Consider the following 26,658-nt stretch of genomic DNA (forward strand, 5'->3'; position numbering starts at 1 on the left):
CTGCATTCCGCTCTGCCCATGTTTCAAGGGTCTTTGATGTCCAGGAGGACATCACTGAAGTGCAGTGGCACGGTTTGAGTTTCTTCCTCCTCTGGCACCATTCCACACCAGATATAAGAGCTTTCTGCTCGCTTGGTGGAGCGGGTAATCCAGGAGGGAATCCAGAGGACTGCCCTGCATCCTAACTTGTGATACTTCGTGTGAGGGTCTGGAGAAATTCTGGGCTTCCTTCTGTTTTAAAAAATACGGGTTGGCTTTTGTTTATTTTTGTTTGAGCACGCATGCTTTCCAGGAGAGCTCTCTGAAGGTGTTGCTGCAGTGGCAGAGTCACAGCATGCTGATCAAAGTCAAGGATACTGGTGCAACTTAAGTTCACTTTTTCTGTGCACAATAGATTTAATAACTTTGGAATGCTTATCTTTGCAACCTTCTTATTCCATTGTCATAATTTTTAAGGCATAGAATATGCTGACACTAATCCAAGACCAACAGAACAGCAACAATTATGATTTTTATTACTACTGGTGTTCAGCTTCACGCTTACTCAAACTTGGCCTGTTTTCTTCTTCATAATACAAATTTGTCCTTGGTAAGAACTAATTTAGCTCCATTTTTATAGAATATTTGTAGGGAGGGGTTTAAGTAAGCCTCAACAGAAAAGAACAGTGTAAAATGGAAAAAGTGAATCAAGTGCCTGTGATTTATGCAAGGCAGATTTCCAGGATTATTGAATTTCACTCCCAAGGTCAGTGTAGCATTCTGTAATTGAGAACAAACAGGCACTCACTGTAGTCAGTGATTCATTGAGAAGTCAGCAGTAGTAAGTGTAACCAGGTATTTTCTTGAAAGTACAATAATCTGAGCTACAGTTTGTAGGAAAAGAAAGTACATTATTGTTTTACAATTATGGCAGAAAATGCATTTATATTATAAAATTAAGTAAATATCCTTAAAAAATTGATGTTAAATAAAAGGAGATTTTTTACAGCTAATATAAATGGCCTTATTTCCTATTGCTCTGAGTTTTACTGAGTTTTGGCTTGTACAGTTTTGACTTCTACAAGATGGGAGTAAACACCAAGTATATACTAAATATAAATAAATACTAAAATAAAAATGGTGGCAATTTATATTCATTCATAAAAGTCTAATGACAGAAGAAGGAAGGAATAGAGGAGACATCTCAGAAATGATGCTCCAAATGCTGCAAACTATAAACAAAGGTGAAATCCTCAAAATGTTTTTAGATTGGACTTGCTACTAAAATCCTACCAACTGCACTCTCCAAATTCCTTTTTCTCCCTCTCCTTATATAACAATAAATAAAAACCTCACTTCAGGAAAGTCCACTTGAAGCGTTCCCTGCTCAGTTAATCAATCTTCCTGCAGATGTGCACATGGCAGTTCATTGCTGCTGTGTAAGGGAGGGATCTCATTTCCTTGTGTTACTCTGACAGGGCTTTAATGGGGGCATTTGCACGATGCAGGAAAAGAGACCTGGCTGAACCAAGTGGCAGAATTACACCTGTGATTCATGTCTGTTCCCAATGAATTTCTTTTTTCATAGAGAATTTGCTTTCCTTTTACCTTGGTCCACATTTCTCTATCTCTCTGTAGTGCCCTTCTCTGAATCCTTCTTCCCTCTGCTTGTCAATGGATTTTGTTTCCCCAAGCCTCTTCTGAGGAAAACATGAACCATATCATATTTCAGTTTCAACAGAAGTTTTGTTTTTGCAGTGGGTGAACAGGAGTAGGTCTGCAGTTAAACTGAACCAGGACAAAACTCTGCTCACTGCACTCACAGTCAGAAAGCCCTGGTTTGTAATAAGCTGCCTCAGTCATCATCCAGGTCACCCCAGACACTTAGCCCAGTTTGGCCAAAAGGAGGGGAGAACTGCAGTGATGCACACTTAAAATTTCACATTGAAAGAAAGCACTTGGGATTCCACACACTTTGGGTTTCTATGCTTGTGTAAAAACAAAATCGTATCTTACTACAATTGAATTTTGGTTTGCAGTTAAACAAAGAATACATTATTTTTATGCAGAAGTGTGGTTATTTTTGTCTTGTTAACACCAAAGTAGCTCAAGTTGTGTATAAACAGAACTTTTGTCACGTGTTTTTCATTGGTAGAAAGTTAAGGTATTGCTGTTAAGACTTAGCACAGAATATTAGCATATTCTGGAGGCAAAAGATAAAACAGCCAACATTAATTATACCACACAGAATAAAGTAATAATAAAGTACCTTCTAAAACACAGTGTGAATATAAAGAACACCAAGAGCAGCAGCCTTTCTTCATAAATCTCACTTTAAAATAATGAAATGTCACTATTCCTCCAAGGCTTCTTCCAAATAATAAATTTTAAGTTGGACCATTGAATCAAGGAAGCCACAATCCATATTTTATTTTGTCAGTGAATTCCATGATGCACTGGAAAATGAATTTACAATGTACAGATGTGGGACTAGGAGAGACCTCCTGAATCTTCAAACTCTCTCCTTAAATAATGAAAGGAAGCTGGTTGACAGCTGTCTATAAACAGACACACGGTTTTGCAGTTGATGGACAGGTAATAAATTCCTAATAACATGCTAAAACATGAGCCCTTCTAGCCTCCATCTGCTGTGCTACAGAATCTCCTCACAGTGGAATGTTCTTGTCAAGATAGCAGTAAAAAGAATATTTTTAAAACACCACTGGATGCCAGCAAGGCCCACATACATTAAAGATATATATTACTATCTTGGACGTGACCTTGCCCCTTTAAATATTTCATATAACCAATAATAGAATTTTTTTTCTAAAACATTTGCCAAGAATGCATTGAATGAAACTATCATTGGGAATCATATGCACATTTAACGAGAGCCGGGCTGTCAGCCAACAATTACGTCTGCCTGAAGCAAATGTTTGAAATGGTATTCCTATATATGTGAACTGCACAGAAAAGGTATGAGCCTGTACTGGTTTCCATTACCCCTTGATTTCTTGCTGTGCAAGGTACTTGGCCTGCACACATCCAAAGTCCTTAGACAAAGACCAACTCTACCACGTATCGTGTCCAGTTTAGTCCAAGCTCAGGGTCCTGTGTCCCCTTACAGTGTTATGTGTGAAAGTACAGGCTGGCAGCAGTATTTGTTAAAAGTGGGGCTGGGCTTCAGCCCTGGGAAGGATGCCCTAGTGCCTGCTGGAGATGCTGTGTCTCCACACGCTGTGGCTCTGTGGAGATTGCTGTCACAGAACAGTACTACCAGGCAGGATAAGGATCAGCAGGATTCCCTCAGTGTCTCAAACAACCTACTGGATACTTGAAACTCCTGTGGATCCACCAGTGATCTGAAAGGAGAACACTTTATGGACAGTATTCCTCACTATTGATTGTTCACTCAGATATTCTGATTGATTTTGGTTGTCTAGCTTCCAGCACAGTAATGAATTTTTTTCCTTGTCAAGCTGGCATCAAGTTAAGTCTTGGTCAGTGGTGTCTGGAAACTGTTATCCAACACTTCAGATTAGGTGGTAGCACAGAGGGAGTCTGAAGTCTTACCACCTGTGCTGCTATTAAATCTGGAGAGCATGACTGACCTGTCTTTGCAGAGTATTTCTCTCCTCAGATTTCCACTTGACTTTTGTTTGATGCTGCTGGGATGGCTGTCCCTGATTGCTGTGGCCCAATGCAGTCACAGTTTAAATGGTTCTTACCTCTCACCCACCAAAGGCTTCTATCTTCTGGAAGTCTTTTCTCAAAAGATTACTTACTTAAAGTATCACATGAAAAATAAATCATACCATGATACTACTTCGTCTTTCTACATAACTTTCTGTCCAGTTTTGTACTCAGAAGTTGTTTAGCCTTGGTAGAAATATCTCCAAGGTAAATAATTTGAATCGTGTATCAATAAACCTTACCAGAGTTTCAGGAATTTCCTTTAAATTTTTTTTCTGAGCTTATTCAGTGACTTGAGTCATGGAAGCTGACAGCAAAAAAATGGCTGTAGACAAACTTGTATAAAAGATATAAATGAATTGGAAATTACTACATGAAAATGATACTTTGGAACATAATGGGGAAAAACAAAGCCACAAAAGGATGACAGTGTTGCAAAACCAGAGACAAAGCATTTGTAGTTCAACACTAAATATCAGAATTACATTTATGAATGGTAACAGTATCACTAATACAGTTAAACTACTTCAGAGACATTTCAAGAAGTCACAGGATATGCTTCAAGCATTACATCTAGAGTGTACAAAGCTGCACAAAAATAAAATTTAAAGCTGACAGTGGGCCACAGCCACTTGCACCAAAGATCATCACAGCTTCATTACAATAGGATTAATTAAAGACTGCTTGAGGAGTAGTTGTTAGGGACCAGGTGAGGGGAACTATCCCACACTGGACAGTAGCCCTTGGAATTCAGCCCCTTACTGGAGCAGTGGCACTGTCTGTTGCATGTGGCATCATCCAGTGTGTCAGTGACTGCAGGGCTTTGGTCAGGAGGGCCGAGTGGGAGTGATGCCATGATGATGGCCCAGCAGTGCTGCTGACTCAAGTGCAGCTCCAGCTCTGATTTAAAGGGCCTCGCTCCAAGCATCTGCAGTTGCATCATCACACTGCTGAGGTTAACCATCATAGCAGCCCACAGCAGTAGTGGAACTTGTTGTGTTGTTCCTGGAGTTATCCTGCAGTTTCCTCATTTCAGCAGACAGGCCAATGACCTCAGTCTTGGGGGAATATTGCATGGAAACACACATCTGCACACCCAAAGGTATCAGCAGGATACAGAGAGAGACAAACACGTCAGAAGTCTTTCTTGGGCTACATGTGGTTCAGTTCAGACTGCTCAGGCCTGCACAAATGATCAGGATAAGGCTATTTATGTGAATGATCATCAGGAGACACAGAGGGGAAATACACTGGAGGGACTGGGTATTAAACTGAGTTACTGGAAGAGAACAGGTTTGCTGAGCTTTCAGGATCAGGTATGGAGTTCATGAACTGAAAGATTCTTGCAGTAGGATGGTTTTAACTGCTCCTAGTGCCTCATTTAAATAGAAGGATGAAATTTCTGCAAGCTTTTTGTATAGACCTGATTCTGCCTATTTAAGGACACAGGACCTTCAGAAAAATCCCAGCTGGGACTGTTCCTGAGAGCACATTCCCTAAAATAACAGTCAACAACACAGAGCAGAAATCCGCACCTTTTATTTTTAGATTTGCTAAGATTCTGGTGGGGAGGATAACATCAAGTAAGAAAGAGAAAAACATGCATGAGATAATATTTCCGAGCAGTTCCACTGTCACAGACCTATTCCCCTGCTGCCAGGAGGCAAAGGAGTTGTTCCAATAATTCATTGCTCACTCTGGTTTTTTTTATTCTCTTAGGAAAAATATTTATCCCTAAAGAAAAGCCTGTAGAAACCCGCACAGAAGAGAAAGTGACCCTGGATCCAGAACTAGAAGAGGCCCTGGCCAGTGCTTCAGATACTGAGCTCTATGACCTCGCAGGTTAGATAATACATAGATATGATCCTCCCAAATGTCCAGCTCTTCTCTGGCCAGACCTGCCCCCAGGAGTGTCTCATGATGACCCCTCAGGCCCCTGGTGCTTGTCTGACAGGTGGCCAAGCTGTGGGCCACTCGTTGCCCGGGATGATTGAAGCGTGACTCGACAGCTGCTGCATTTCAGACTCCTCTACTTACAACTGATGTTGTAGGGGGGAAGATGAACCAGCTCACGGGATTTCGGGAAGGGAAGGGTGCTCAGTGGACTGCAGGCTGGGGTGCTGGCACTCTAATGGGAGTGACTGACCTTACTGTACTCACATTGTTTGTAGTGTACTCTTGCTACCTCCTCTCAACTCTGACATCCCAAATAGCAGGATAAACTTGTCACAGAATGCAGTGGATAAAGATCCTGAATCCATGAGGAAATTTGGAATCTAACCCATTGAATGAGAAAATTGGTTGCCAGGTCATTAGACCTGGGTGTCTTCACCACTTCTTATTGTTTTCCAAGCATGTTAATATCGATGTGCTTCCATAAGAAACCCTGGTGGGAATGCCAATGCATTAAGCTCATCACACGTACAGTGACATTTTCAAGTACACCAAACAATAGAACATAAGAGTAACAAGAAGTTCAGGTTTTATGTTAGGGAAGAAAAGTGATTAGGAGCGTAGCACTGAAACAAATTACCCAAAGAGATGGTGGGATTTCCATCCCTGGGTGTTTTCAGACTGCAGCTAGACAAAGCCATGGCTGACCTCATTAATGCTGGCAACACTCCTGCCTGCAGGAGAGGCTGGACAAGACGACCCACAGTGGTTCCTTCCAGCTGGCACTTCTGTGATATGCATTCTACATTGACTCAATTGTTCAAAAATCTATATTGAAAGTGCCTGTATCTCCAGAATTTGGAGCCCAAAAGACTCTCCCTACAAGCAGGCATGATGCAGACAGTGAACATTTTGTAAAGGGGGTTTTGTTTGGGGAACTAAAGTACAATTTGTAGGAGATACTTTCCTGCAATCTGTGTTCCTGCCATTAACATTGTATCCTCTTGCTGGTATTTACACATTCCAGCTGTTCTTGGAGTGCACAATATGGTCAACAACCCAAAATTTGATGAAGCAGGGGCCCGCGGTAAAGATGGAAAAGGAATCGTGAGAAGTAAGTAAGCAGATTTCTCTTGTGGGCTGCATGTCATCTTTTGGCACTTCTACACCTATAGGTGAGCTCTGTTGGTCTAATTTAGTGTAATGTGGCTGGGCCTAACTGATTGATCTAATTAATCATGAGAGGTGGCTTTTTAAAAGTAAAAACAATCTTAAAATTCACTATAAGGACAACAGTAGTATACAAACAGAACATTCCTAAGGAAATTTGTTTTCCTAGAAAGCAGTATCTGGCTCTGCAGAGGTGCTTGAGAGAGTGGGAGTATTTAAGAGGCAAAGACATACAAAATTCCATTCCACTTCAGTTTAGGCAGCAGGCAGAAAACAGTGAGCTGCAGCTAAGAGTTGGCCACAGTTCAGGCCAGGCCATCTTGCCCCAAGTACCTACATTTACACAACTGAAAAATGACTTGTAACCACTGGGCTCAAATGTGGCAGAATCCCTGTCCTAGGCACATCTGTGACCAGAGTCACCTCAAGCTGCATCCATAGGGAGGCAGAGACTGCAGGGATGTGCTCCTGCCCCAGCTCCTCCCTCTGATCCACCACGTCCGCCTGGCTCCCGTGGCAGTGTATGTAAACTGTGCCTGTTCTGTGGCTCCCTCGGGACACAGGAAACAGAATTGTTCCAGAAATCCCCCAAGAGAAACAGCTGTAGTTACTAGGAACAAATCCAGAAATGTTTGCACTAAATAAACGGACCTTTGGTGAATCAGGTCTTAGCTCAGCAACCCACAGGAGGCTGGATGGAGGGAGAAATGGGTGCATCTGAATTCCAAGCTTTTCTTAAGAGCTGCCAAACCTTGATCCAGAGCTTGTCACCTCCAAGCCCTGGGATATCAAGTGGGCTAAACTTTGCTTTTTAAGACAAAACTGTGGAATGCCCTTTCCTGGGGAAACAGTACTAAAAAAATGTTTTCTTCTTCTAAGGCCATGAGAACAGCGTCTGTCTTTACCAAGGGCTTTCCTTTCCATCTTCCATTACTAAAGGGGAGGTGGGAAAGTAGACAGGACACTGTGTCACTTCATTTTTCTCAGGATTAAGCTGCTCTGCAAGCCTTCCCAGTGGGACCCTGTGTGAGCTGCCATCTATCTCATAACAGGCAACTGCATGCATTACTAATCCTCATAGATTTCAGAATATTTTTGTTGTACTGAGTCAAAAAGTCAGCTATGTGAGTCAGCTAAACTATGTTCCAATCACAGACCTACGAACCAGAAAATCACTGTCACATCACCGTGTTCTTTGGTCCAAAAGCAATATCTTCCCTTAGCCAAGTGAAATGCTTCAGTAAAAATTTGCTCATCGATGTGGCAAAACAGCACCATGATTAAAGAAACAAGAAGAACTCATGGGAGGCAAGAAGAAGTAGAAAATGAAAGCTGCTCCTAACTGTAGGCTGAGTACACTGTGGTGTCTAACCTGAGGACAGGGTGCTTGTGTCTCCCTGCTCCCAGTCTGGCCGGGCGTTGCCACAAGTGCAACAAATGCTTTGCTTTTTTTGTTTACTTTCTATCCTCGCATCCAAGGTGAATTCTCTAAATGTAGTTTTCAATTCCCAGCTCCCTAGGAAGGCTGAAGTGTTATTCAGGTATATGTGAGGTCTCTCAGGGAATTAGTAAAAAAAAAGTTTGGCATCAAAGAGAGCGGAGTGAAAGCTAGCTCAAGGTTTGTGTATGACCATCTCTACTATGAGTTCTAAAAAAAGATGTGGCTTTCTTTTGGCCCATGACATGGCATGAACTTTTACTCTTTGCAATGAACAGCAATGTGTGCTACACTGAGACTTGAGCACAAGTCTTCAAAATCTCTCCCTGTCCGCAGCATAAAATAAAAACATTTAAACATACTTGTGGTCAGCAGCATATTCCTTTCTTGCCTCTAGTGGCTTGGGTGGTCAGGGTTAATAAATTAATCTCCACAACTATATGCATGGGAATTAGAAGTACTAATTGTGTTCTAAGCTATGATTTTTATGCATGTCTGAGAATATTTATAGCTCATAGCTTCCAGCACTAAATACCATAGTTCTTTGGAACATGACTACTCAAAGATTTCATAAATCTTGGTGCTAGCAGACAGACTTATTTTTCATGCTTTGATAGTTTTATTATTTAGAAAGTGCAGATGTTGCAATTTTACAAGAGCTAATTGAATTTATAGTAGGGCTGATAGTATCAGCTGAGAGGAGGAAACTGAGGGGCCTCCTCTCATGTTGCTTTACGTGGCACAGTCTATTCAAAGGTGCAGGGACATTTTCTTACGAATGTAACGGGCAAGTTCTGAGCACACCTTTCTTTACAGATATTAGACACAGTACAAAGCAGCCCTTGCAGTATATCACATCCCAAACAATAGTCTTCAAAGCTGCTTTGGCTCAAATTTGGCTTTGGCTCCAGGGATTTTGTATATAAAGGAGGAATTTGCCCGTGACGATGCTGCCCAGCCTCCGTGACCACAGCCTCCAGTGACAGCTCTGGGTGCACAGTACGTGCAAAGGGTATGGCAGGGATAATGGGGATAATACTCCTGCTTGCAGGTTTTGTGGTTCTCATAAACCCTTCCTGGACTGCTGCAGTACAAACCTAAATGGGAGTTGAACAGCCAGAGTGATGATGATGCCTGTTCCTCGGTTGACATTGCGTGAGATCTTGTGTTGCAGATGTGGTGAAAGGTGAAAAGGTCAAGCCCATCTTTGAGGAGCCACCTAATCCAACCAATGTGGAAGCAAGTTTACAAAGGATAAAAGCAAATGATCCTAGTCTCACAGAAATTAATCTCAACAACATAAAGGTAGGTGCTGTGGTTTCGTTTATGTCATCATAGGAGGATTTATTCAAGTCTTTCCAAAGCCTGTGCCTTTTATCTTCAAATTTTGTCTCTCTTTACTGTTCAGAAAAAGCAGGACACTCAGGGAAGGGATGGGGAAAGCTCAAGGCTCCAAGGTCATCAATTCCTGATACTGAATTAAATTCCAATTAACAGCCCAAGGGGTGACTCCCTTTGGCTGCCTTTCTTCAGCAGATGGTAAAGGAAGATATCTCATGGGTACTGTGTAATCATCACTGGCCAAATTCAATTAGCCCTCGTGGAGACTGAACAGCTGGCAGCAGAATAGGAAAGTAGCTCAGTGATGGCCACGTGCTGGCCTTGGCCTGGCCCAGTTCTGGGCAGCGCTGACATGGCAGCCTGGCACAGGCCCCACAAGCCTCTGGGGGCCACTGTACCCACACGGTGCTCTGTCCATGCTGACGCACTCCTAAAAGCATCAGGGATGTTAAACTTGCATAGACTGTGGTTGCTACTCCATCAGTTTGATAATAATTAAAATCAGCAGTGTGACTGGCTTTCCTAATTACCGGATTTGTCTTCTTACTGTAGAATATTCCTATTCCAACACTGAAAGAATTTGCTAAAGCTCTGGAAACCAACACACATGTGAAGACATTCAGCCTTGCAGCTACTCGAAGCAATGACCCTGTAGCTATTGTAAGTTTTAACATTACTGGGAAAAAAACCCAAAACAACACAACAAATTTTAAGTAGGTCCATGTCTGCTTTAGAATACATTCTTTATTTTCTCTTGCAGGAATTCCCTGTGGCTATACAAAGTAGAAATATAATCTCTTCTGATCTACCTCTATGTTCTTCTAAGCATATTTGTGGCTTTTTTTCTTGTTGGTACTAAGCTATATTTTGCAGATTCTCTATTGTTCCCTGAAACTCCCACAATTCATGTTCCTTCTTTTTGACTGTTCAGGCATTTGCAGATATGTTGAAAGTGAACAAAACACTGAAGAGTCTGAATGTAGAATCCAACTTCATCACTGGGACAGGGATTTTGGCACTGATTGATGCACTGAAAAAGAATGAATCCCTAACAGAGATTAAAATTGACAACCAGGTAAAGAGAGACCATTGGGGAAGTCCACTTTTGTTTCCCTTCCATAGAGATTCCCAGAGGGTTCTGCTAGGGAACTCTGGCAGAGTCAAGGCAGCCTCTGTGGCTCTGTCATTCTGTAGCTCATGTCCCAAGTCAGTGGAACCAAAGAGTGGAAAACTTCTCAATAAAACAAGTCAAAGCCAAGTACAAAACCCAGGGACAAAATCTTCAGGGATTCCCTTCGTAGTTTGCAGCCCAGGACTTAAATACAACCACTGACTTCTCTCTCATGTGAGAACAAATGTTTCTTTTTCTTTTGGGGACACTTCACTACATCGCCAACAGAGGCAGCAGCTTGGGACAGCTGTAGAGATGGAGATTGCCAAGATGCTGGAGGAGAACTCCAGGATTCTCAAGTTTGGATACCAGTTCACAAAACAAGGTCCAAGAACCAGGGTAGCAGCAGCTATCACTAAAAACAACGATCTGGGTAAGATACCACTACATTTACTCATCATTTATTTGTGTGAGCCAAGCCCTGACCTTCCCGGGCACAACTCCTCCTGTCTGTACATTCTGACTGAATCTTGACTACAGCATTCCAGCTGCTCTGTGTGAGGGGAGAGGCAAAGCTCCTCGGGCTCTAGGGGAGACAACAACAAAGATCTTACTGTGATTAGGAGCCACTATTCTGCTCCTGCTCCTTCTGGGAATGGGAGTTATTTCAGCCTTTTCCCTGGAGTGTCCTGGATTTCTCACTGGTCTATCAGCTGTTCTGGACAGTAAATGAGGAGTCAAACCCATCCTGTTTTTTCAGAGGACAGAGAAGTCCTGAGTTTGTTGTCCAGGCCATGATGGACCAGGCCTGCCCAGCCAAGGGAGCAAACCAGACCCTCCTGCCTGTGTGACCAAGTACAGGCAAAGACAGCAAAGCTCTGCAAGTCCCCTGAGTGTGACACGCTCTGCCCTGTGTGCTCAGTACACAGAATACGAAGGAGGTCACTGGGCAAGAGAAGTTTAGAGTGAGAAGGGGAAGAAAATAATTAAACTTTCTGTTTTCAATCAGTTCTGCTTCAGAGTGGGGTATCAAACCACGATGTCTTTGCGGGTTTCAGCTTGGGCTTCTCTCTGTGGGAGCTAAGATAAAAACTGAGCTAAAGCCTTTTTCTTTCACACATGCTTTTGGGGTTTTGAAATTTTAATTTTTAGCAGTACCTAAGCGTTCCAACTATATACCATTTTTCCTGAAACTATCAGTGTCCCAGAATGGTATTTGAAACATCCTATCTACAAAGAGAGAAAACCCCTTTTTCCCCATTATTTTGCCAGTTGCCATTAGACTTATGTACTAATCTTCATTTTCCTGTGTTTGTGTTGTATGGTTTTGTTCACAATTTTGTAGGACAGAATTCCTAAAGGAATTCGATAAAATAAAATAAATGAAGGAACAAAACACTGAAAGCAGACACAAATGACTGATGTTACACTGCAGGCTTTGGAATAATGCAGTCTGTTTGCCAAAAAGGCATGACGAAAAAAAACCTCCTCTCAGTAAAGTAATGGGATGTTTAGCAATATATTGTTGTTATTGATTTTCTGTGGTGTAAAGCATTCATTCATCCAGTTCTACTGCTTTGTTCTGTACTTCAGCCATTCAGTATCAGAAACAGGACATGACACTTTGACATAACACTAACTTTTTTATCACACAGACAGGAGAACCTCACAAATCTTACCCGGCCAGGTCAGAAAAGACTCAGTGCATTTTATTAGAATGTGGAGTAGCAAATGCTGCCCAACTAAACCTGCTCTATACCAGGTATAATGTATTTTAAGTGCTGTAAAAATTCACATGGGACTGCTTGTCAAAATAATCTTGCCCATAACACAACATTTACCACTCTGCTTTGCTAAATGACAACTTCCATGTACGTGGTTTCCAGTGAGAAACCAGAGTTAATTAACTTACTATCAGATGGTTGATGCAGTCAGTACGTGTGAAGTTTAAACAGGTAACCAAAGGTCCAATATGGTATTTTCCTTGTTGCCAATATTCCCTGATATCGGTACTTGAGAGTACTTCAAATTATTTTCTAAAAGAATATGATTATTGCTTACCCATAGTATACACTGTGCAATTACAGAAGTTATTAATTTTTGATGTCTAAAGCTTAAATAATCCAGAGCACTGCCATGCAGACTAAAGCAGACCAGTATCAATTTAGCTGGAACACAGTGGCTTTTAAAAGAACAATAAAACTGTAATAAAAATCTAAATGGAATCACTGGAAGGAAGTGCAGGAAATGGTGATTTTTTTATCATCTAAAACCTTTAGCTCAGAATCTGATTTTTGTGAAAAATATATTGCTATGAACACTTGGTGCAATTCTACAGTCTGTGATACAGAAAACTGCAGTTTAGGTACAATTGTTTTGTTGGGCATTATGATCTATTAATTATGGTATTTGTGGGCATAATTCTTCTGAGCATTTCTCAGAAGGTCCTTCCTCCTGTGCTGGCTTCATGTTTCTGGGAAGGGGCAGTGTCTGTGAGAAGAGTCCTGGTGCTCTTGGGAAGGCAGTAATGACTCTCTCTCCTTGCTTTGCAGTTCGCAAGAAGCGGGTGGAAGGGGAGCGCCAGTAGCCACAGCATCGAGGACACGAGGCAGGACTGGAGGCCACCACCAGCTGCAGTCTCAGAGTGCTCACTGCTCAGAAGGGAAGGCACTGGATTACAGTGGGAGTTGCTGATTTCTGTTAATGTCTCCTTTTAACCTTGAAAACAGAGCCTGTTCATTTTCAATTTTCACGGTTAATGTAATTCCTATGAGACAGGTTCATAGTTGGTTTGATTTTAATGAAGAAAGTGGTTTGCAATATCTGAAGCCAATATGCAGCATCTTAACTGTGTTACTGAGCATAACATATAGTGACTCTGACCTTTATTTTAGACACTTTTAGATATGTTAAAGTATGACCTTGTGTATGGATAAGGGATTCTCTGCTGAAAATAGAAATTTTAGGGCCAAGTTCTGCAATGCCTTATGTTTGTGAATAATCCTTACTTATGTGTATAGTCCTGCTGAACTGAATCCTGCAATGGGCTGCTCCCAGGAGTAGAACTAGTGATGCCAGTACAGGTTTGCAGGTTCACACCCTTGAGCCTCTCTCCTGCAGTGGGATCTGGGCAGCTGGAACCAGCTTGGAACAGCACCCGTCCCCCTTGTTGGGTCTCCACCCGCCCAGCTCCCAGTGCAGGATCACGCCTAGACGTATAAACATTGTCAAAGCGTACTTGTTTACATAAGCTTAGCTTAGGTGGATCATTTTGTAATGTTACACTGATGTTTTTTATCCTTACTCCACATTCTAAAGTAATGTTAGTGCTGCCAATCCTATAGACGTTGAATGTTTTGGGTTTTTTTCTAGGCCAACAAGTTTTTGTTTGCTACTAGAATGCACAGTTTACAGCTATTAATCTTAACCTAAACAAGTATTCTGAGTAATATTTGTTTTGCTTTGAGCCATGAGGTTTTTTTAGTTCTGGTATTTATGTACATTTATTAGCATTATAGGACTGTTCTCAGGACCTTTTAGATGAAGACTAATTAAATATTTAATCCAGGAGAGCCACTGTGCTACCGGGAAAAGACATTAAAGGGGTAGTTTTGACAGCTACATAACTGACATTTATATGCTGCAGTTGAGGTTTGTCCCTGTATCACAAGGCACGTGGGTATTCGTGCCAGTGTTTATCTGAATAAGGGCAGATTTAAGCACATGCACAAATGCTTTGCTAAATCATGGCCTTAACTTAGATGCTGGACATAATCTTAACGCAGTGGAAAACACTCATGAAGCAGCAGCTAACCCCAGTGCTCAACAGAGTCAAAATTTTAGTAAGAATTCAGTCTGATGTTTCATTTTGTGTATTTTATAGTCTAAAACTACTCTCTACCACAGGTATATCACTGCCAACAGTTGACTAACAGCCAGAGGTTCATTTTGGTTGCACGTGCACATGCTGTAAGAGCCAAGGGACACTCAGGGCAGGTGTGCAGGTGTGTCACACACCCCAAGCTTTCAGAAAGCTGCAGAAATGCTCCTGGGGCACACTGGCCTCTCCTCTGAGAGCAGGGAGGCAGCACTGCTTCCTCAGGGCAGTGCTGGACACCACAGTCACTGCAGGATACCCCTGAGCCAGCAGGGACTGCTGTGGGTCACTGTGCAGCTGGGCATCCGGGGATCAGAGGCCTGGGGAGCCCCAGAGCAGTTGGCAGATGCTGGGCACACTTCCCTGAGTGATGTTTTCATCTGGCTGGGGTGCAAGATAACAGGATGAACCCTCCCTCTGTGCCTTTTATAATGGAAATGAGTCGGTCCAAGGCAACGATCTTCCTGTTGGGTACTGGTCTTTGTAGTGGGGGCCAACGTGAGTAACACTCACTGAAATCCCACTTAAAACATTTGGCTAAAGTGGTCTGCTGAGTTGGGATATAAAGTGCAGTAGCCACAGTTTACTTCCCTGAGAGCTCCCAGTCTCTACAATTTCCACTTCTTCCCTTCCTAAGAATAAACTGAAACCTTTGCTTTGTAAGTAAGAAACATAACACACAGGGGAGTCTTGCTAAGGGTTTCCTTAGATCCATGCAGGATTTTCTGTGAAAAACTTTGATATCCCATAAAAAAAAATTACAAGTTCTGTAATACAGTCATAACTCTGCATGGGCCTAAATAGAATCCTTAAAAAACATTTGGATTACCAGGGGAATACTGGGCTTTGCACCATGAAGTTTCATGAGTGGGAAGAATCCTCATCCACAAAGCCTAAAGATTATGTTACTGATAACCTCCAGTGATAGGAATCACACTGCCCCTAATTTCTTGTTCTTTTCCTTTGATCCAACCAAGGGAATCCCAATTATTAATCAATTCTGTGAAGATTTTTTTTAATTTTTTTTTTTTAAGAGCGGTACGTATCTGTGTTTAAGGGAAACAAGTGCAATCCATTTCTAGTCTTAATTGCCATTGACAGTGTTGGTATTTGCATGCAGCAGTTTCACAAGGATGGGTTGGTGTGACTGCTTCATGGTGTCTGCAGCATGTCCTGTGTAGCTTTGCTCAGAGCCACACACGTGGTTACACAGTCAGGTGGCTCCATCCCGGTTTTGCAGCCCCAGTTTGCACCATGGACCGAGGCACCTGGCTGGGGAAAGCCCTGTGGGCTCTCCACCCCTCCATCTGCCATGCCCTTTGCACAGCCATGGTGAGGGATCTTCTCAAGCACCAGCCCCAGCGTGCGAGCAGAGAGGGCTGGAGCCGTGCACCCCATGGCCAGGACCTGGGAGTCTGGCTCCTTCCAGCCCGTGGGAGGAGAGCTCCCAGTCCCTGGCGTTTTCTCCAGGCAGCTGCTGCCAGCCCCTGCAGGGGGACCAGTGACCAGGGATGTCTGTCCTCCCTCTTCTGTGTGCTCCACACAAGGCCTTGGTTGTCACCAGCCTTGAGTATCACAGGTCAGACATTGCAACAATATAAAGGTCTGTTGGATGCAACAACAGCACACAATGGTGATGCTTGAAGGCAGATTTTCATACTAATACAGGATTATTTAGCTGGTTAAAAATCTCTGCAACTAACATGAAGGAGGGCAGGGTGTGACTAGCTTTCATATCCTACTTTCAGACAACATCTGCCATTGTCAGTGCTGAATGGGGAACAGGGACAGAAGAGTCCTTTTTTCTTAAGCAAACATTCAGGAGTAACTTTGTCTATTTTTGCACATTGCTTCTCGTGTTGACTGCTTCAGTTTGGTTTGTATTTTTTATAGAGTTTTTTCATGGGAAAGCTCAGCTTTGTGCGTGTCCTAACCCCCGTGTGAAGTGTAGAGTGTGCTGAGGACCATATGTGTACATGTGTAAAGGATGATGTTATCTCTGCAGCAAAGGAATTGCATGCGCACACTGTGGTGCATATTATTCAAGAGGAAGAGAATTACCACGCTATGTAACAGTGACTCCCCAGCATTGTGGTTTTTCTAAATAAACCTTCACAAAGGATTTGGGTTTTGCAATTTTTCATGGGTTTGTGCTTTGAATCAAGCCCCCCTTGGTGCTCTGACAACAGATTAAACAGCTTTCTCCACTGCGGCTCTCGCAGCTTTCTCTGTCCTGGATTTCACCTTCTCAGGTGGAGACACATGTATTTCCTGCCCTCTGTTCTCCACACAGTGTCTCAGCAATTTCCATATGGTGCCTCCTTAGAACTTGACACCAAGACACACCAATTTCTTCCACATTATACACAGCTCTAAGGGGCTCAAGTGCATTGTAGAGTGCCTAAAGGCATGCACTGAGCTAATGACATGGTTAATGTGGTCCTTTAGAACCTGTGCCGCATGATGAAAGAACTGCCAAGTACACATAACTGCACAGTGCATAAGGACAATTGAAAAGGAGATGTCAGAACATCTCCCCACAGACCATTTGCTCTCCACAATCCCAGGGAAGTTCACAGTTAACCCACAAACAAAACATCTTCTCTACCTGTTTTAGGACTGCCTTTACTTATGTCAGTACTTGAATTGTGAAATCTCACAGTGTCTTTCTCTTTTCCTCTCCTCAATGTAAAGAAGTGGACAAGACTCTTCAAGGAAATGAGGAAATCTCATATTGAAAGAAGAGGAGGTATCTGTGTCCCAGTATGAGGTTCTGCTGGGATTTGCAGAGCGTAAATCAGAGGAGTGCCCATGGGAACTATGCAGCACAATTCCCAGATCCTCAGTCATAAGGGAATCAGAGAATACAGCTGCAGAGAAGCTCATGAGGTCATGCACTCCATTTCCTATCTCCAAGATAGGGTTTTATTTCTACATAATTCATAGCTTTTACAAAAAGACCAGTTTTGGCCCTGCATCCCTTTCATTACAGGGGTTGTGTTCAATTCGCTTGGGAATTTGAATATAAAGGCAGTATATGCCAAAGAACACAGATACTGTATCCCAGCTTATCACTCTGCACCTTTATTTTAGCAATCAGCTTCTTCCCTTGCACTCATTTTTCATTTCACATACAGTTGAAAAATAATGACTTTACAAAGAGAGACTTGATACTGTTCTTAGTCTCTGAGCATGAATGTTTATACCTTTCTTATTCCAATCAGCTCAATACTCTCCCAAGCCTGAGCAACAACAGTGCAAACCCCAGTGCTTCATACTCTGCAAGGAATGCCAGGTCATTTTCCCCATGAATATGATATGGAGTGACAGCCTGAACTGCAGGAAGCTGCATTTCCCGCTGCCCACCCATCCCCTGCTGCTGCCATGCAGAAGGTCCCTTGCTGGTGTTCTTTTGATGCATCTACCCAAAAGTAAAATCTCAATTTTTAATGAAACAGAGACTCTGGGGAGTTTTAATGCAACATCACAGAACGGGGTGCAAGCTGACTAAATCTTGTGCCCTACTGCAGTAGCTCTGATCTGTTGGCTGCTGTGTTTCTCCAGCCACAGCCAGGAGCTCTGCGCTCTGCCCAGCACAAGCTGCTGCCAAACCTGCAGCAGGCTGGCACCCAAATGCAGCTCAAGGAGAGCACAGAGAGGAACCACAGGGCAAGTGCTCTGCTGGGGATGAGGCTGTTGGACAGGAACCATGAAACCATGCAGTTCTCAAATCAACTTTTTGGATATTTTGATAGAGGACAGCATTTGCACATTAAACCCAACAAGCTGTTTCAGCCATAGCAAATGTACTTCTCTCTGAATGGAGCAGAGTGGTCAATGGCCTTTAAGGCTCCCTTTTGGAGGAAGTGGCAGAGGGCCAGAACACCAGCAGAATTGTGTTCAGCTGGTTCCCAGCCACAGCAAAGTGCTTTAAATATTCATGCTTTTCTTGTCCATTCCCATAACGCAGATGAGCACAAACAAAAGCAGCACAAGGGGCCTCCCTTAATGAGGGTCTGTTTGCTTCTTACAGCCAGCTGCCTGACTTTATGGAGTCTGACATTAGGTAGACCCATTCAATGAGCAAGGGAGGAGAAAACAAGACAGAGAAAGCAATTGCATGTATTGTTTCACACTCAATCTTTGTTGATAATGACTGCATTGGTAGTAAATTGAAGAGAATCTGGAAGTAACAGAATTGTTTATTTCACAGCTGTCACCAAAGATGCATGTCACCTAAAAGCTGCTTAGACCTCAATCTGTGTTGGTGAACACTGAAGAATTCCCCAGGCCTGGGAATCTTGCATTAATTCTGCCACTTGTCCATGAAAAGGTGGTATACTCATCATTCATCTAAATGGGCTTTAAAAGCTTTCAGATGATGATGGTGGAGAAAGAGGTGACAGTGTACAATGTCTGGTGAACTGGGGCACTGGCATTCATGGTTAGTTTGTACTCAGCAATGCTGGCACCCTGCACACGCTGGTGTTCATCACCCTCATTAACCAGATTGCTTAGAGATCTAATGGGTTTTCGTGTTATAACAGCTCACAGGACACTGCATTCAGGAGCAGGAAAAACAGAGGCTCCCCCCACCCTGTGGCTGGTGGGCAGCACCAGGCAGCACAGTCACTCTATTCCATCCCTGTGCTTTTTCCTGCATGCTTTTCCTCCCATGCAGGCTGCTTGGGAGGGGGAAAAAAGGAAGAAAAAGAAAAAAAAAGAAGTCATTAAATTTGTCAACTCACTTGAAAATAAGAATAAACCCTCAAAAGAGTCTCCTTAAAATTTTGTTCTGCAGAACCAATTGCTCTGTGGCTGCTGATTAAAGCTCTCTCTGCCTTCACACTCCAAATGTGCTGGTTGATCCAGGTGAACTACAGGGACATCTGAAATGCACCACAAGGAAGTTCATGGCATCTCTTCTGAGCCTGGAATAAAGTCATGAGCACTTTTACTGCAGCTGGACCTGGTTACCTCACGTTTAAGTTGCCCTCCTTTTCTGCAGAGTATTGATCTGATATCCATTTGTGGAAAAAAGTGGAGTGCCTGACAGAAGGGAAATGGAAGTTTGATTGTCAGGAGCGGACAGAAGCGCTCAGCAGCTGTGACAAACCCAGCCAGCAGGAACATAAGTGGTTATGCCACCTGCCAAGAGCTGGGGTCCCTTCCAGCAGTAGAGATTCATAGGGCTTGAAAGATCATTTCCATGATGAGAAAGACGGAAGGTTTAAACAAAGATATGTGATGACATTTAAATAAAAATGCATTTGCTTTCATTTCATATACATTTTTCATTAAAATGAGACAGCTGAACTTAATATTTTCTAGATATTTCCTATTCTATTTCTGTGCCAATGAGAAAATCCAATTAAAATATTATTTCCCTTCACTCTTTTGAAGCTTTCAAGCTGACTCCATAATTAAATGAACAAGTCATAACAAGTTACTTTTAATATTTGCCCAATGGAAACCACTGTTTCCAAGGAGAAGCAGCATGATCCTGGATGCTGGGAAGTCAGCAGGGACTCCAGCCTGCACACAGCCAGCTCTGGAAGGGCAGCCATCTCCAGAGACACTGGCTGAGGCACCTCAGGCTGCTCCTGTGAAGGACTCACTGGGCTGTCTGGATAGCTTGGAGTCAGAATGAATCACTGCAAGAATGTCCAAGGAGATCTGGGCGCTCAGGAGGAGCCCTGCACAAGGTTTTGCTTACTGTCTGTCCACTGGTGCACGCAGTCATTGCAGCACCCAGCTGTGCCACTCACAGCCACTCACTTTGTCACGTAAGTCAAAGGCCAGGTAGGTCCTTAAATCACCTGGTGGAACAGCTCACAGCTTTGCCCATGAGTTGCTGTCAGCACCTGCTGCTTTGAAACTGCTTGGTGCTTTGTAAGGATTCCATTGGGTCTCATTTTTCCATGAGAGGGACTATGGGGCCACCTAGCCTGGCCTCTTGTGTATCTGACATCCTTAAACTGCATGCCAGTACCCAGCCTATGAGTTAATCAGGTCAAATACTTGCATTATATAGAATAAAACAAAAATGTTGACATAAGAACTGTGCTCTAGAGAGTAAGTGATGCGATGGCAGGAGTGAATTAGGTGTGACATGTGCAAATATTTTCATGTGCTGAAGGTAAAAGCCACCTGCTACAGATGAAGTGAAAAGCCTGATGTCTCCATCAGCTCAGATGGGTGGAGAGAATCAGCTCAGAGCTGGTGATTAAGTTTACCTCTGGACACATGAGCAGTTTGGCACACAAGATCTGCCAGAGATACTAAAAAAGCATTGGCACCAACATTCTGCATCCTTTTCCGGATGTTCACATTGAGCCCAATCATTTGCTCTGCTTGGAACCTGACAAAGAAATCTCACCAGGCTAATTTACTTGAAAATGTTTAAACCCGTGCCAAGCTAATCAGCCCTCTGGATGACCCTTTGAATCTCCTTCTCCTGGATAAAGCTGCCCTGAATTAAAGAAAAATTTGCCCCCAAAAGGTTTAGATTCCACAAGGGTAGGTAGAAGGGGTGGCTATCAATGGCACTTGCCCTGTAACTGGTAGAGATGACATTTCAGTTTCTGCACCATCTTCAAGTCATTAATAAATCATAGTTTGCTGAATTTTGCCAAGCAGTTTTGGTGTAAACATTAAAAAGTACTCAAACAGAGACTACTGCACATATCCTTCACACACTACAGGGGTGGAAACTGAGTCACAGATATGTTCAATGCTTCTTTTCTCATTCACCCAAAAAAATGTTAAAAATAGATGTCCCCTTGACATTCGTCGTAGGAGTTCCTGCAGATCCTGATTGATGCACTAGGGGCCTGTCAGTGAAGATTTATCTGCTGGCCATGCATTTGTTTTCCAGTGGAGCTCACTGGGCTGCAGCAATGCTTCTTGCCCTCTGCTCTGTGAGTCACTGGAGCCACTGGGGAGCAGTGTCACCCTCTCTGCTCAGGGACAGCCAGGCACCCCAGCACAGCAGGAGGGACCACGAGGAGCATGACTCAGGCTGCAGCATCCAGGGGCAGTGATGCCGTGGCAACTGTGCTTTAACCACTGGGCTACTCAGACCAGGCAGCCTTTAATTAATGGCTTGATTCTCGCTCCCTCCTTTCTCCCACACTTGTAATATTTACTGCACTCCCTAGGTAAGCCACAGGAATACTCCAAACAGACAGCAAAGAGCAGAGACTACAGCTGGTCCAAACAGGATTGGGAGAAAGCCCCAAGCTCCTTGATGAATCAAGGCTGGGTACAGCTGCTGGCTGCCTCAAGGAAGGGCAGTACCAAGGCAAGGGACACCAGCTGGATCTGCCTGGAGCCCATGTGCTCATCACTAGAAGAACTGAGATTCACTGCCAGCACCTGTCAGCCTTAACACTGAGAAAGCCCCTTCAGCATCAGAGCAAGGAAGCAAAACATATCCTTGGAATTAGAAGCTCCCAAACATGCTCTCATGCTAGTCATGGGAAGAAGAGGTCAAGGTTTGTTCCCTCTCCTCAGAATGGCATGACTGAGACCCACCACAGAGAGGTTTATGTCTTCTGGTAGATGGATAGCAGGCCAGTGACCTTTAAGAATCCAAAGCCCATAGGCTATCCAAAGCCCATAGGCTAGAAATCAGTTCAGAACTGAAGACACAGTTGGAAATGTTGAGGGTTTTTGTTGTTTCAGTATTAGGTGAAAGTCTATACTAGCAATCATTCAGGAAAAAGGTTCAAAATCAAAGACAATAGGAAGGTTAACATGCATGCTTGTAATTTTTAGCATCAACACTTTTGAACTGCTTCTCCCCCTACCCCACTCCTCAGATGCCACTGACTCTCAGAAGACACCCAGGGTTCGGGGTTCCTGATGAACTTGCCTTACAAGGGAAAAATGACTCAACTACCCAGAAAAAATTCCTGAGGATAAGAGGTTTAAAGAGCTGAGGACTTATTTTGGCTCAGGGAGAAGCAGGACACATTTTTTCTCTAGAACATCATTTTCTCTTTAATTAACTCTAGAGAAAAACCTGTTCAAGTACAGAGGAGATGCATGACTAACAAAGCCTTCTCTCCAATTAGAGGAAAATTTCTTGTCCTGCACTTCATGCCTGAGACACAGAGGGGTTTGATGCTAACAAGGTAGAACTAACCTATTTAGAGGGATTGTTCCCAGGATGACACAGGGAAGAGCAAACCTGCATTTCAAAATGACCAGTCCAGTTGTAATAAAGAACATCTTTTGCTGTTTTGACCTAATCCCATTTACATATGGAAACAGGGAGAAGAATAATGGTTTTAATTTGAACACACTTCAGACTGACTTGAAAGATTTATGTGTCACACCAAAGACTAATCAGGGTTCATGCTCCTGTCAAGGGATGAAATAGTACAATAGGTATAAACTGATGCTGTTTGTGTTCACAGACAGACCTGGGTCTCCTGAAACTCAGTGTGAAACAGTAATTGTCATCCAGGAGCATCTATGCTACTCAGAGGGATGGCACAGCTGAAATAACAGCAGCCTCACCCCCAAACCCCCAAAACAAACCCACATGCAGGGAAGACTGAGGTCTCTGTAAGGAAATGCTGCTACTCTGCCAAGATCTGGGTTTATGAGGAATAGAGAGCCTGAGAATACAGACAACACAAAAGACCAACATGGATATACTGATGTAACAGCTGATACCCTAAAATGAAACTTTACAGGCTGTCAGTGAAGCTAAGGTAGGTTTTGTGCTCAGATGATATGCTGGCAATAGGGATGATGAGGAGAAATCCTTGCAAGCAAAAACATTTGCTAAGAGAATTCCCAATCAGTGATCGCAGCTAGGAAAGGGACTAAATCACCAGGATGGCACAATGTTGTCCACTGGAAATAGGTTTTGGTGTAATCAGTTATGGAAAAATAAGTTCACTCCTGAGCAAATCCTCATAGGCCTCACCTTTGAAATGTCATCTCTGAGTACACAATCTACTTGGCTTACCTATGTGCTAGATTTAACATTCAACAACAGAAGCCTGCCTGTTTACAGAACCAGGTCAGGAGCTGGTCACAGGACTACAGGATGTTGCAAAAGGGACCTAGGGATATAATCCAAGTGAGGATGAGTAATGATACCTGCTTCTTCAGATGTGCGTCAAAACCAACCATCATTAAGACATTTGGACTGTTAATCTTAAGATTTGCAATGCTGTTAGATTTTAAGTTATTCAAGGACAGAGTTATGATTCATAAAAAGGCTTTTAAGGAGATGAGTCTAAGCCCTGCACCGGAACAGCTGATGTAGTGCTCTCACTCTGTAGCTTAGGTAATCACTTGGGTCAATTAAAAGCTACAAAACTAGCACTTAAAGATGCATGTGCATTTGTAACAGCTATGTGAAATTTACAGAGCTTAGCAGCCTCAGCTGAGTGGGAGGACCCAGTGTGCCATAAACACATCACACATCTAGCAAACACATAGTTACTACTGCAAAAAGATTAGAAACGAAACCAGCAGGATTAGTATTTCTATTTTGGAGCTCAAAATTACAAGCACGCATCTGGCTCCACTGCACCTAATGTCTAGAAACCCAGCTGCATTTAACTTCATGTATTCTGGTCTCCCCAGTGACCTCAAGCCAAGGTCCCTCTGAAAGGCAGACGGGACCAGCCCAGGCAGGACTGAGTGCCCAGGGACCCCACTCATTCTCCGCAGCAGAGCAAGGACTCCTCACCTCCCAGGCCTCCACCCTCTGCTCTGCACAGAAACTCCTCTTTGTTTGCAAGTGTTTTCCCCACAGAAATCCCTTATAGGTCACCAATACCACCAGCACAGCCACTGAACTACAACTCATAAGCAGCTGCAGTCCTACTGGGGAGAAAAATCTGCCCAGAAGAACTTGAGTTTCTTGTTTCCACTTTCAGATTGAATGTAAATAGCAAAGAAAAACACCAAGTCCCTTTAATCAAGAAGAAAGAAAGTAGGTTTATGAGTTTTTAAACAAAAGCTGGAAACTGCTGTTTTTTCAGGACACTGGAGAACATTGTATGTATTCGTGGTGTGGATTATACAAAGAATTAAAAAATCAGTAACTAGAAATCAGCTTTTTTGGGGAAAAGTAGTTATTTTTTTGGACAGACGCATTTCAACCATTTCCAAGAGGTCCACAACTAAAAGTGCTTTTTGACTCCTACTTTGAAACAAGTCTTATAGCTGCAAACAACCATAGATTTAAAAGGTCACTGCATAATCCAATCTCAGTGATTAACATTTTCCCTTTCAGTTATGACTACACTAAAATAATGATCCCAATTCACAGGATGATTAAACACCTATTAATTTCTTTCAGTAAAACAGGCTGAGGAGTCTTTGTATCACCAAGCTAGCTGAAGTGTAGTTCACACCACCTTATCATTCAAGGTGCCAGTTAAAAGAAAAAAAAAACCTAGTTCTTTCTCAAACTCAGATTTTTTCCTACTCAAAACTGTGAAATAAGATTCAAATTTTATTATTTACTTCAGAGCCAGCATCTCAGAAGTACTGCTGAACATTATCCTGCTAATTTCAAGCATTCATTATTGCCCTAGGAGGCAGATAATTGTTTACTATGAGAGTTCCCCTGCTGGTCGAGCCATTTGTACAAATATTCACTGTGATGAGTAACTGCACTTGATACATGAAAAGCCTGCAACTTCCCAAAAATTATGCCCTCAGAGCCCCTTGATATCCATAGTTATATCTTTCTGTAACAAACATGGTTTTAGCAGACTTCTCTTGTTTCTTCTTAGCTTTCATGTACTTCTCAGCACTAACTTGGACATGAACAGACATCTCCATCAAGCAAAAGAGCAATCAATATGTAATACTCTGCTCCAAAGAAGTTCTTTCTTTCTTGCATATCTTTTACTTTACATTTCATTCTAAGGCATTGCATGAGTGAGCAGAAATATACTGATAGTATGAAATGCTACTTTTAATGGAGGAAAATTAATGTCTTACCCTGACAGACAATTAAACCAGTAATTAATGAAAGCAGACAGCAACTATGTCACACCACTTAAGAGAGTGATATATTCAGTACTTCTCGTTTCTCAATTCATGCATTAAATACTGCTGGTCAGCTTGCCGAGTTTAATCTGTACCACCAAATACATGGAAGTGGCATGAGGAGGAAAGAGGCCTAGCCAGCTCTTTTTGCAGCTTCACATTATCTCACATGATGCTGAAGGGGACAGAGGCAACAAAAGGGTCTGAATACCCATCCCAGAGTGCCATCCTAATCCCTGTGCACCCATGCACAATGAGGCCCAAATCTTGACAATTTTTTTCTTTACAAAGTCATTGGAGAGGCACAGACATAGCTTCATAGCTTTTTTACAGAGCCCCTGGCTCTGACTCTACTCCTGACGTGTGCCTGGAGTCCTTGAGGTTCTGTTCTCAGCTATGGAGCTGTGCAGGTGAGTGAGCTCCACGATTTGTACATACAAGGTCAGGACACAGCTCAATACCTTTGCTCTTCTGATGGGATTTCTTTACCCCTTCTTTTGTGCCCTTCACCTTTTCTTTCCTTTTTTTTATGTGTCATGCTTCTCTAGAAGCAAGGTACTGAGCAATATGTAACAAACAAAGGCATCACTTAGTGGTGCCAGGCTGGTGATCACACTGCACTTTGTGCTGGAGAAATGCATCTTGGCAGCTGTAACCAGTGTAACAAACAAATAAGCTTCAGGGTTTTATATGATTTTACAACATAGTCAACCTTGAAACTAAATGCTAATTAATTCCATGATTGCTTCCTAATGAAAAACCTACTTGGGATTCTCACCAGGAAGTAGCAGAAGACTGATCCTGAGAAACTGAAGATACCTTTTAAGGCTCTTCACATGCATGGAGTTAGGAAATGATTCAGAGCATCTTGAAATAATTGCTTAAGAGCAAAGAAGATGTGAGGCAAGTTCTAGCAAATCTGTGTGACTAAGAACAGCACAGGTATTCGCATAAAATGTGTGGGCTCTTTCAGGTAATTGGCTCCCTTGCCACCTTGAAAGTATTTGTTCAGCTGCTACAACTGACAGAACTCTCACAGGACAAGGGAGGTCTCACACACAGCTCTGTTCAGGTGAATTAGCTGATGGCAGCAGTTTGTTCTGCAATTCTTCCACTCCACCTGGTTGA

At 42.8% G+C, this 26,658-nt stretch overlaps 1 protein-coding gene across 3 annotated transcripts in view; it reads left to right on the forward strand.

Annotated features, from left to right (window-relative positions):
• TMOD2 (tropomodulin 2) overlaps positions 1-16,638 on the forward strand; it is a 35,093-nt gene extending 18,455 nt beyond the window's left edge. For all 3 annotated transcript variants that reach the window (XM_032122838.1, XM_032122837.1, XM_032122839.1), the window contains exons 4-10: positions 5,392-5,514; positions 6,593-6,679; positions 9,348-9,478; positions 10,067-10,174; positions 10,446-10,589; positions 10,914-11,058; positions 13,178-16,638. In XM_032122838.1, coding sequence (XP_031978729.1) covers positions 5,392-5,514; positions 6,593-6,679; positions 9,348-9,478; positions 10,067-10,174; positions 10,446-10,589; positions 10,914-11,058; positions 13,178-13,212 — 773 coding nt within the window. In that variant the 3' untranslated portion in view covers positions 13,213-16,638. The remainder of the gene's footprint in view (positions 1-5,391; positions 5,515-6,592; positions 6,680-9,347; positions 9,479-10,066; positions 10,175-10,445; positions 10,590-10,913; positions 11,059-13,177) is intronic.
• The last annotated feature ends 10,020 nt before the right edge of the window (positions 16,639-26,658 follow it).

The sequence above is a fragment of the Corvus moneduloides genome, chromosome 13 (genome assembly GCF_009650955.1).
Source record: "Corvus moneduloides isolate bCorMon1 chromosome 13, bCorMon1.pri, whole genome shotgun sequence".
Classification (NCBI taxonomy): Eukaryota; Metazoa; Chordata; class Aves; order Passeriformes; family Corvidae; genus Corvus; species Corvus moneduloides.